At 37.4% G+C, this 12,151-nt stretch overlaps 1 protein-coding gene across 1 annotated transcript in view; it reads left to right on the top strand.

The window, feature by feature from the left end:
* The window catches only part of FREM3 (FRAS1 related extracellular matrix 3), an 88,447-nt gene that overhangs the window by 43,295 nt on the left and 33,001 nt on the right, over positions 1-12,151 (top strand). Inside the window, exon 6 of the mRNA XM_044430669.1 lies at positions 491-742. Within this exon, the coding sequence (XP_044286604.1) occupies positions 491-742 (252 nt within the window). The remainder of the gene's footprint in view (positions 1-490; positions 743-12,151) is intronic.

Genomic DNA, 12,151 nt, shown 5'->3' with positions numbered 1-12,151 from the left:
ATAACTCCCAGGAACAATAGCCTGCAATTGCAAGAAAAAAACAAAGGACTTTTTCCGCAGCATTTTCTCTGGAACAAGCAAAATTGCCTTGCTTGGAGGAAAGAGACCCAAGTTTGAAAATGATACATTTCTAAAAGTAAATATGATGTTCTGATTGAATCACCTTCAAGAGTACTGTTGCTCTTGGGCTTCCCACAGACATCCAATTGACCTCTGGATGTCTGTGGGACATCCTTTCTTTCCAACAAAAAGCTGGATTAAATAGGCCTTTAATCAAGTACAGTTCTTATATAACTGACCTTGAGAGAGTTGAGGAAAGGAGAAATTTGGATGCTGGATTTGAATGTTCATAATTGGTATTGTCTTAGAAAAGAATGAAAGTTTGAGTGGAAAGTAAGGGGTTATTTAATATTATACCAGTAGATCTCAAAGTTACGTGAAATTTCTGTTAAGTCTAATGTTTGTCATTCATTTTTACTTCTCATTTTAGGAACTGCCACTGGGACAATTCCTTCCACTGTCTTGTCTTACTCTGACTATATCTCTCGCCCTGAAGACCATACCAGTGTCATTCGTTTTGATAAGGATGAGACAGAGAAAACCTGTCGTGTCATCATTATTGATGATTCACTTTATGAGGAAGAGGAAACTTTCAATGTCACATTAAGTATGCCAATGGGTGGTCAAGTTGGAACAGAATTCCCTAGCACTAAAGTCATCATTTTAGCTGACACAGATGATGGTGAGTAGAGAACCACAGTAGAGCTTTCTTTAATGTTTATGGTACATACTGTTTTCGTCATGTGTTCCTGATTTTACTGTGATAAAGTTTGATCAGGAGCTATAGTTTGATATACACCGTATGCAGTTAGATGGCAAATGAGTAGTTACTGTCAGTAGTCTTTTCATTTGAATTTCAGTATTCTTTTCATTCTTAATTCAGGCATCCTCTCATTATTTCTGAAGTACATATTGCCTATTCTTAGAAATATGCTAAGAATGATAGCTACAATTATAGTAGCTATCATGTCTTAAAATAACCATAGGATAAATGCTCTTAATGTTCTTCTTAATACAGTCAGTCCCTGATTTACGAACAACCCATACTTACACACACTGCCATAAAGCCTATTAATTAAAAAAAAATCTGCAAAAATGGTCATCACCAGATAGAGAGAGGCAATGAAAGGAGAGAGAAGGGAGGACCTCCAAATCATCAGCATAGAAAGAGAGAGGAAGTGACAGGGGAGAGAGGGATTCTGTTTAAAGCATGCCTTCCTTCCCCTCCCATCCAGAGAAGGAAATTACTCCAGAATTTCCTTGCTGCAAAGAGGGCGCATTGGTGAGTTGGGGGTAGTGATAGAGATATTTGCAGTTTTTCCATTTTCATGGGAGTCCTGTGCCCCTAACCCCCGCACATGTGGAGGGCCAACTATATGTGATCTGACTTACATTTTCTCAGGAACAGAACTCTAGCGTTTTAATTTTAAGAGAATTATACTCTCCTTTATGGCATGGCAAAATCATTTTTTTGTCCCAGGAGCTGAATGTCATTTGGAAAAGTTCTCTGGGTGTGCATTCAAGTAGGGGGCACAGGAAAAAGTGAGCAGGGCTGAAAAATCCTACCCCTCTGCCCAAAATCTCATTGTTACCAAGAAAGCATATCTACTCAGAAGTAGCCATGAGCAGCCCATCTGCTCACGTTGGGCACTATCTAACTATTTTTAGTCATACATATTTCGAGGCTGATTCTCTCTGCATATAAATAAAGCTGTACTTCGTGCTTTTAAATGACATTGTCATGTTAATTTAAATGAGGGCATAGTATTTTTGGAACAAATGCTGGTTGCAGGTTGTCCAGAAATTCAAAGGTTCAAGACAGAGAATAGCAAACTGAAAGATAATATTTTTATTTTCTCAGTGGAGAATGAAAGAGAGTGGGCCTCAGAAATGCTAAAAAAAAGGAGCTAATCAAGCCATGATATAACTAGACAAAGCTTGTCTAAAGGCCATTATTTACATTTTACTTGCATGGCATCCCTGCCTCTTTATCCAATTTTTCTAACAGGAAAAGAGAATAAAGAGAGAATTAAGCCATTGTGAAAAGGAGAGAGTAATTTTCTTTCCCTGTTTTTAAAGACCAGGATTTCCTTGACTTCCTGAAAAGTCCACTTGACAACAACGGATGAAGAAGCTTCTCATGCTGTGTACTTGTCTGAGAACTAATGGCATTAATAGGAACAATAACCAGTGACCCACAGTATGTTTCTTATCTCAACTTGATTTGGCGTCAGGATAGTCTGCCTGATGGACTTCAGCATAGAGCTGTCTGCCATATGTGCATTGAGCACACTCTTAAGCATAGTAGTTGTTCAGCTGATCAGGTGCTACATTTCAGGGCTTTCCTAGAGTTTGCTGGCCTTCAGAAATCAGTGCCTTACCTAGAAATTATGCTCTGCAGTTTACATAAAGAACGCAAAATGTTTTCTATAGTGTTTGTAAACCATCTTTTGTGTAGCATTTCATCAGAAAGAATTTTCGTGCAGTTACAACAGATTCTGCTGGAATCTTTCTCCCTTTCTTTTTCATTTTTGAAAGCTCAGAATGTGAAAACAAATCTGCAAGGGTAGTTTAGGATTTAGGATTAATTGCTGAACAAGCTCTAATTGGAATTATGCAACAGACAGAAACTGTGTGAGAAAAAAACATTCGGCAGGGGGAATCTGAATTTCTCAAATCAGGTGTGGTTTACCTTTTTACCCAACATTTTAATCTACTGGCTCTCATTGAAAACTGTCAGCATAAATAGTTACTTTTGAACAATGGGATTTTAAGCTACAGTTCAGTAAATCACCCTGGAATGTGAATAAAAAGTGCTCTCTGGAGCAATTCCAGTTTGTTACTCAAATGGTGTTTCTATTTCTACTCTCTTACTTTTCCAATGTCTCTGAGAAGGCCCTACGAACTTAGAGAAGGGCCAGAAGAAAAGCCCCAAACAACTTATATCCCATATGTGCCAAAAGTGAGACATCCACCTTCTAAGGAAAACTTCATTTCCAGGCACAATTAGTGCACAGATAAGGGTGTTTGCTCTCCAGAGGGGTATGCTAGTACAGTGAGATGAGGAATCAAGACAGTATGCTCACTGTGAATAGAACATTGTAGCATAGAAGAAGCATAGCATTCACCACTTGTAAGTTCCCTTTACTGATCTGGAGCAACTTGAACTCAAATGAGGAGCTATAATAACTATGATAACTCTTTTAAAACTTACAATACAAGATTAAAACTTAAATTACAAGGTTCTCAGTATTTGGCATGTTGGTGATCAATTCATTTAAGAAATGGTCATACAGAATTACAAAATTGGATGAAACCTTGCTGTCCTCATTTCTGGAATGTCTGTTTTAGTTCTTTACCCTTTGCCTATGAATCTGGTTCTTGGATAGGAAATTAATTAAAATACACATGCCTCATTATTCTTGATTCATTTCTAATAGGAAGTGAATTAATATTTTAACTATTTTTGAAATTATGAAGATTAAGATTGAACTTTGTTTATTATAAGGAAGGTCTAGATGAAATTTTTAGGAATTTTAAATGATTGTCTTTTGTCCATAGACTCCTTCTTGGAGCCTTCTTTTCAAATGCCTAGTTTTGGTGCTGTTACTTGGCTTGTTAAACCTTGATTTCCTGTGATATCCAAACAAGGAAATGGTAGTTTAAGTGCTGCTTACAAACTAAGGTATGCAGATAAGAACATGATAGTAGATTCAAGTATGCTTATTTAACTTGGTTAAATATCATTTAGAAAGATTAAGTTGTATTAGAAAAGAATTTAAAATATAAAATTTGAATTTTGGCTAAAATGTCATGAAACACATTTATAAATGCATCTATAAGCTTAGAAAAGATTTAATAATTAAGCCACCAATTTTGTTGCTTTTTATGATAACAATATTTTAAATTCTGAGATTGTAAAAATATGATGAGATTTGTGCACAGATTTTTATGATTCCTATAAACCTGCACATATATACAATGGCATAAACATTTCTGCCACAATTAAGAATAATGGAGTGAATCTTATAAATACTAATTTTATCTTTCTGTGTATAAGTTTTAAAATATCCAGTGTTTCTAGAACTTTGGGTAATTTATGAAACTCTGTGTCATAAATTATTAATCATTCTAGCATGTTTAAAGAGATAATAAATTCAACTACGATTAACAAATGTTCAGATGTTTATAGAAAGATATATAACTACAGAATACTTCCATTTAAACATCACTATAGTAGCTGAATAGTGCCTCAAAAATTGTTTTGAGACAGAAGACAATATTGTAATTTAAAGAGATCACTATCTGATACCTATCTTCCATTCACTCAACAATAAAGTAATTATACATGGTATTTCCTTTCTGCAAATCTGGTATTAGAGCTTGAAAGAGATAACCTGAATAAAAATTGAGTGTGTGGTGCAGATTAAAGTGCATGAAATATCATGTTGCTTTGCTGTATCTAGAAAGGAAAATAATATACTTGGATCTGATGGAGAGAGATTTTAAACAGGAGAATCGTGTGGTAGAAGTTTGGATGCAAGATCTGTATCCATTATCAACACCAGAGTGTTAATCTGAGCTATCCATTACTATGGATCCCCCTATGTAATGTTTATTATCGGATGTAATTTGAGTGAACTTCAAAATGAGGAGAGCCCAAATGAATTTATAAGTCTGAAAGGTCCCTTTTGAAATGATGATTTTTCATATAAAGTTGTAGGGAAAAGAGCCTGAAATATCAGCAGAAGTTCACTTTCAAAACCCCAAAATTTACCCTAGACATCTAATCCCACTTTATGAAGACCCATTTGATTGTGAGAACCTAGCTCCTAAAGAGAACTGGGTATGCCATTGTTTCTTAGACTTAAGAATTATTTATGTCCTAGTTACTTCAGGATTTGCCATTTTTAAAATCTAGGGTTGCCGTTTTTTATTGTTGTTGTTTTTTTACAATGTATAATATTAATTCCTAAGTGAGAACAAAATGTTTGAAAGGTTTTGGGCAAGGAAGGCTGGTGACTTCAATGTCAGTGGGGCTCCTAACCATTTTACATTACCAACCTTTCTTGTCAGTGTTATGGGGAGCTATCCATGGTGCTGAACTTGTTTCTCAAAATAGGTTCATCACCATGGACCATTTTGATAGGTTCTCTAAAGCTGAAAATAAAAGCTTGTAATGTATGGGAGGCGCTGCTGGCATAGGAGTCACCGGCCTTTCCTGCTTCCTGCTCCTGAATGTTAGGAGCACTGTTGCTCTTCCTTCTCCATGACTGAGCTTGAGGTAAGCCTGTTCTGGGTGCATTCAGCAGAAACTAGCTGTGCACACCACTGTTGGCTGGAAAGTGGTGGACATAGAACCCTACCACCCTGAGGAATGTATCCAACATACTGATAACTCAGTCTGCTTTTTAGTTTTGTTGAAGTGATTAATGTACTTTTAATTGAACATTAAGATATGTGGGGTGCATAAGTCTTTCTGAAACATCAGGAGATGTTCAGCAACTGCAGAATCAGCATTCCATGTATCCCCCCCCCCCCCCCCGCTCCCACCCCATATCAAATATGTTGTGAAGGCTTTGAGCTGTGAAAGAATAAAACAATAAATCAGGTGGCTTTGCGTGTTCATTTGTACTCTTTATTTTCTCTGGTTCATCAGGCTTTAGTGGGGCACAAAAATTGGAAAATTAATCTGGAAACTGAAATTTTGAAATTAAGCCATATAAGATGCATGCCAGGATATCCATTTGCTCTTGATAAATATATAGTTAAGGTGTTTATAGTTAAAGTTTGGAAGGAACAGGGCCTGAGTTTTGAAAGTCAGAAATATGGCCTCAAATATTTATGTATGTTTGATCCAACTGATGCTAAAGTATTTTCATCACCTTTTGAGGGCAGGAATCTAAATATGCTATTAGTTAAAAACCTGTTGAACAATACATCTGGTTGATAAAAATACTTAAATTGTGAGAAGTTCAGAGGGTAACTGGTGATATGATTGCTGATAACATCACAGGTGGCATCTAAGTACAGCTAACCTTCATGTTTCATTGGAGAAAGAGAGAGAGAGGGTGGAGAGCAGTGTAATCAGGTAGTCAAGATGAAAATCCAATCCTTTGATCTTCATCTTCTGTGTAGGGCTGAACAATATGGGTTTTGTAACAGGCCCTTGATCACTTGATCATACACTAGTAAACTGTGGGTTCTATATTATTTTCCTGTTGTATAGAGGCCTGCTGTCTGATCATGTATAACTGAACAAAGGATCCAGTTGTACAGTAAGGAGCTTTGAAGATGGAGATGCAAACAACTTGTGATTTTATAAGGAAGCGGAAACCTTACCATGGTTCTCTAGAGGAATGTTTAAGTGGCATGACAGGTAGAACAGGTTTTGAGACTGTGTGTGTGTTTCTAAATAATTGAAGGAACAACAAGGATATCCAGCTTGAGCAAACACTTTAAAGGCCTCTCTGAAAAACCAGCAGTAGTCTTTAAATTAGCAGCTTGTGCAAAACATTTCATGGTAATAATAAAAAAGCAAGATTGCTTTAGAAACCATTCTTATTTAATAGTAAAGGATTTTTTCCACCTACCTGCTATACTTAAGAAAGGAATTACTTCTTTTGATGTGATTGCCTTCTTTATTCGTCCAGAGTATTCAGAGTTGTGTTAACAGGAATTTTTTCCTTTTAATTTACTCATGACTTTCCTTAAACATACTCATATTTATCTGCTGATAGTATTTAGTTTAAATATAAAAACAGCTTTAAAATATATGCTAGCATCCAGTCAAAAGCTACATTTCAAATTAAAATGGTATGACATATATTTGTACATCTTGTTATTATGTGCTGTCAAGTCAACTCCAGTGTATGGGAACCCTATGAATGAATGCCCACCTAAATGTCCTTGACAGCATGTTGAGCTCTGTAAACTCAAGGCTGTGCCTTCCTTTATGAAACAGAACCATCTCATAGTTTGTCTTCCTCTTCTCCCTTCAGCTTTTCCTAGTATTATTGTCTTCTCCAGGGAGTCTTGCCTTCTCATGATGCGCCTGAAGTATGGAGGCTTCAGTTTTGTCATTGTTGCTTCCAGAGAAAGTTCTGGGTTGATTTGTTCTAGGACTCACTGGTTTTCCTTTCTGTTGATCCAGTGCATTCAAAAAGTATTTACACATGCATGTGTACAGTATAAAACCTCTTATAGAATTGTCTTGTAAGATCCCGTACAAGTCCTCGAAGTGTAACTTAGAACTAGAGCCTAGGTATGAGTGCTATCTGTGAAAGTAATTTAATGGGGTTTACTCCAGCCCTGTGGTCATGAGACTACAGCATTAGTATCTACTGGCTCTGGCACCATTCCTGTTATAGTAATGAGGATGAGTAATATACTGAAGGAAATTGGTTGGCACATATATTTAATGACTTTTATTCTTCATCTTATTTGTCTTCCCAAGATTGGAGATGACACAGGCAGTTAAAACAATTTTGTGCCAGAAGACAAATGGCTTCCCTGCTATCAGAATGAGACATCTTGCAGTCTGATTTGCTTGTTTGTATCTAAATTCAAAAACATGTTGCTTAACAAGATATGAACTTATGCAAAAGGTCCATAACATAATTCCCTGACATTAATTCCATTCAATTTAATTTTTATATTTTCATATATTATTTACTAAATTGCCTTTATCTGGTTAAGAACAAGAAAAGCAAAGATTTTCAGCTTTCACAGGAGCATAGCTTTAAAGTAAGCTCGCAATGTATTGCCAAGATAGATAAGACAATACGTCGGGTAGGCCTTTTTTTCTCCTCTAGTTATTAGTGAGTTCTGCCTCAAAGCTCACTGGCAGTATATTTGGGTCCACCTAGGAAAAGTGGATTATATTTCAGAGACAAGTGATTAAATCTTGTAATAACTGAAGCATGACTAGTGTCATGTTCTTAAGGGCTCCAATCATGTCTGTTTTGTAGTCTGCTAATTATTTTTTTACTGTCTGCTATAGGGTAAAAGCAAGTATATTTAATTAAAAATGCTGTTGATATTACAGAATTGTCCCTGTGCATGATAGCTCACTTGGTTTGTACTCTGCTCATTAAAGATAGCTGCAGTCCAGTCTCTATTGTTTCTGGTGGTGCTTGCTTGGTAGCCCTAGAACAGCTCCACTGGAAGGAATGCAGGATGCACAGTGGCAGCATCGTCTTGGTTTGTGTCTATTTGTATCACGTACGCAGAGTATATATAAAATAAAAAACCCATTCTTTTCTGCATCATAATTTCTTAACCACAGTAGCAAAAGCACTTGCACAGCAAGAAGAAAAAGTGCATAAATTATGCTTGCTTTTCTTTTAAAAAATTCTTGTGTGTGTGAACAATGATGGAGTCCTTTTTCTTGTGGCATAAAAGCCGAGTTGCAGAGCACAGGAAGTGCAGAATCTCTTTGAGCCCGAGGGTCAAATTTCATTTTGCAGAAGCAGTTGGGGGCTGTAAGCCATGTTGATCAGCCTTCTCATAACTTGATGAAGGAGCAACCAAGATTTGTAGTGTATCTCTTAACAGAGAGGTAGAAACTTGTTGGGTCCTGTGATGACAACCACCCTTTAACAATGCCATACTTCTTTTGACACTCGCACCCTTTAAATGTGTTCCCATTATTTCATGATCAAATCCCACAGAGCAGAAATGATTGGCTTCATCATTGGATTACATGCAACTCCCAGTCTTACTCCTGGATAAGAGACACCCACACAGCTAGAAATACATTTAACGGGGCCTTCTTTCTATATGCCTTAGTTCATGGGTCCTCAAACTACAGCCTGGTGGCTGGATCTGGCCCACTGTGCCCATTTATCCAGCCCACCACCCATTTGGACCCACTGTGTGCACCACCGCCCACCTTACCCCACACACGGGGAGGCAGCAGTTTGCTCACTCGGAGAAAAGGATCTCTAACCAAGCAAGCCGCTGCCTCATGCACCTGCCTCATAGCGCATACCCCCCCCCAACATCTCCTTGCCTCCCTCGCTGCATGCCCTGCCCCTGCCACAGCATGTGCACCCGCACATACCAACCCCGCCCCTGCTCCGGCCCATGCGCCCTGCTGGCACCACCTTTCTGGCCCGCACCCAGCACCGGCAGCTTTCAACTGGCCCCCTGGTAGAAATGTTTGAGGACCCCTGCCTTAGATATTTGGTGGAACAGTTTAGAGGCACCAATATAATCAATTACACATTTTAAAATATGGTCTGGTTTTTCTTAGGTACTTAAACATGTTGATTTTACTAGCTTTTTTTAAAACAAGTCTCATTAACTTTTCTGCTTTCCCCTTCAGTTTGCCATTCTCTTACTTGAATTATGTGTTGTGCAGATAACTTCATGTAGTGTTCCCATTCTGTAGTTGTGCTATATTCCTTTTTGGATTGTGTTGATCATTTTGCAACTTTGAGGGCTGATGGGTATATGGTTCTTTCTTTAGATGAGGTTTAGCCCTTGTGACCTTGTTTACGTACCAATTCTAAAATTTCCTGCAAGCTAAAACTGTGTGATTTCCTTGAAGTGGGAGTTAATAAACTCCTCTGCATTTTTCAAAGTAGTGTTCATAAGACATGGAATGGGCATGTGATACTAGAACACTTCTCCCTTAAAAACAACAACAACAACAACAACATTAAAAGGGTCAAGTTGTAAGACAGCTTTTCACACATTGTGGCTTAATTTGGCACTGAACTTGTATTTTGATATTTTATGTAAATGCCTTTGGGAAAGTGGAAGAGAGCATAACTATTAAGACACTTTTAAACTTCAGAGACTTTGTGTGGACACTTCATCACAGTTGCACCACTGCAAACAGTGGGAATATGTTACCGTTAAGAAAATTACCTGGAACTGAGATAATTGTCTGGCTTTATGCCATTACATATTTATATAAACATATTTATTTTGATATTGATCTTAATTGCAGGGGATTGCACAAATGAAAATATGTGCAATATAAATACTTTACAGCCTATGTACATAGCAACAGGAAGCACAAATGTATTTTTATCCACACAGCTGTTCATTGCAATTTACAATGTGGGTTCGAGGCTGTTTCTTAGTGCTTGAAACTTCATACATGCACCATCCCTCACACTAGCAATTCCTTTGCCTTTAATTTCTCCCATTGTCCAGCAATATTACTTTGGCAACTTGCTTGAAAACAGGCAAAATATCCCATGAAGTAAATTAGAAATAGTTTTTCAATGAAACAAGGATTCATATATGAGTGTGATAACAACACAAATCACAGTTGACTGGTATTACGTTACATCCTAGAATGCAAGTACAGTGAAGTCTAGTTAGACTTTAGATCTGCATTTAGCAGCTATACTTTGTTTATGTTTACTGTACAGTAAGTTTTGGGGGCCTGATGCAGGTCAGTCTTTCTGCATCCACGTTTTTTTTGAGTAGGCACAGAAAGTCTAGTTGACAGATACCGATTAGAATTGATTAGTCATACAAAATAGGTGTCTTCTGTGGCAGCACCTCAGCTCTGGAATATCTTCTCCAAAGATGTATAATTGGAATCAACAGTATAAACTGTGCTGCACCAAATAAAGACTTTTTCCGTTTACCCAAGTATTTTACAAAGCTATTTTGTCTTGTAGTTTGCATAACAGTTTGATGCTTCTGGGCCAGTAATTAAAGGATCATATTGTATTTTGTATAAACACCTTTGATACCAGTTGTGTGCTGCCTTTCAGTACTAAAAAGGTTGCACTTCACTAGTACAGTACAAGTACCTAAAAGTCCTTGTGTGTTTAGGTGTAAGCCAGGTAATCATAGCAAAGTGAGATAGTGTAAACATGCAGTTTTGGAGAAAGCATCATTTACAGTTACATGTGTGGGTGACAGACATGGTACTTTAGAGCGGAGACAGGCAAACAGAAGGAATGAATGGACAAGTTATTGTTGTAGTTGCCAGGATTGTCCAGATGCTACTTTGAAGGGCAGCTTATGTTGTTTACCATGTTCATTTGTGCTGTTTTTTTATTTAGTTTTATTCAAACAGGAAGATTCACAATTTTCAGTGAGAGCACCCAAATATGCACTTCCCCCATAGAGTAAAGGATAAAAACATGCCTTGTTTTTAGTATGAATGCAAGTTTGGGCATTTGATAGCATATTTGGAGTGCATGCACTCCTGCTTATTTTCATGGTTGGGACTACAAAAATAAAGGAAATTGTTGTACATACTTATTTAGAGCTGTTGTTGCCTGTGATAGTCACATTATTTTTTAAATTCCCAGTCAGTCCCTGGTTATACAAATTTGTAGATTTTCATACAGATTCAACTAGCTGTACCTTGTACAGGAATAAGAAAGCAAGTTCTCACACAAAGGATTTGCTTGGCAGACCACAGGGCAAAATTAAAGCTTGTGGGATCTGCTTTGTTAATTTTTAGAAAGATGAGATCTTTAGAAAGCAGAGTTAGGTATAAAATAGTGTCTTAGGAGGATGGTTGTACACTAAGAATTAAGGGCCAGGGTGCCTCTGAACACATCGCTCTCAGCTCAGGAATTGGTGATCAGTACCAGAACCAACCTCACTAATCCTTTCACAACAATATTAACTCCTGGTCTCATCTTCCCTGCCATACACAAGTGCTCTTTTTCAGCCATTCCAATGGGGATGGGGAAATGTTTTTAAGTTGTAGCTATTGTTAAGCAAAATAAACTCCTTGCCAATTTACTGAAAATCTCCCAGAGATCTTCCACTAGATCCTGATTTACCTTTTGGAGGCCCCTGCTATAGACATCTGTGCAATTTGGACCTGCTTTGAGATTCCCTTACAAAGCTCAATAGAATTAGTTTAAAAAATAAACCCCAAAGCCACAGAATTAATTATGTTGCACATCATATTAACACATTGGTTTTTCACTGGAAATGAAGATACTCCACTTCCACAGGCCAAGGTAATTAGCGTTCTGAGCTGCTGAATTAGTGCTACTTTCAGCCAGTCTTGTGATGTTTGATCTTTTGCACTAAACAATGGAGAGACTACTTAAGCCCATTTTAACCATGACCTTTTCCCTGACCTAAATTGTAAGACTTT

Source organism: Varanus komodoensis, unplaced genomic scaffold (genome assembly GCF_004798865.1).
Source record: "Varanus komodoensis strain SLA01 unplaced genomic scaffold, ASM479886v1 scaffold21, whole genome shotgun sequence".
Taxonomy (NCBI): domain Eukaryota; kingdom Metazoa; phylum Chordata; class Lepidosauria; order Squamata; family Varanidae; genus Varanus; species Varanus komodoensis.
Note: the sequence above shows the minus strand (reverse complement) of the source record. Positions and strands in the feature narration are given on the sequence as shown.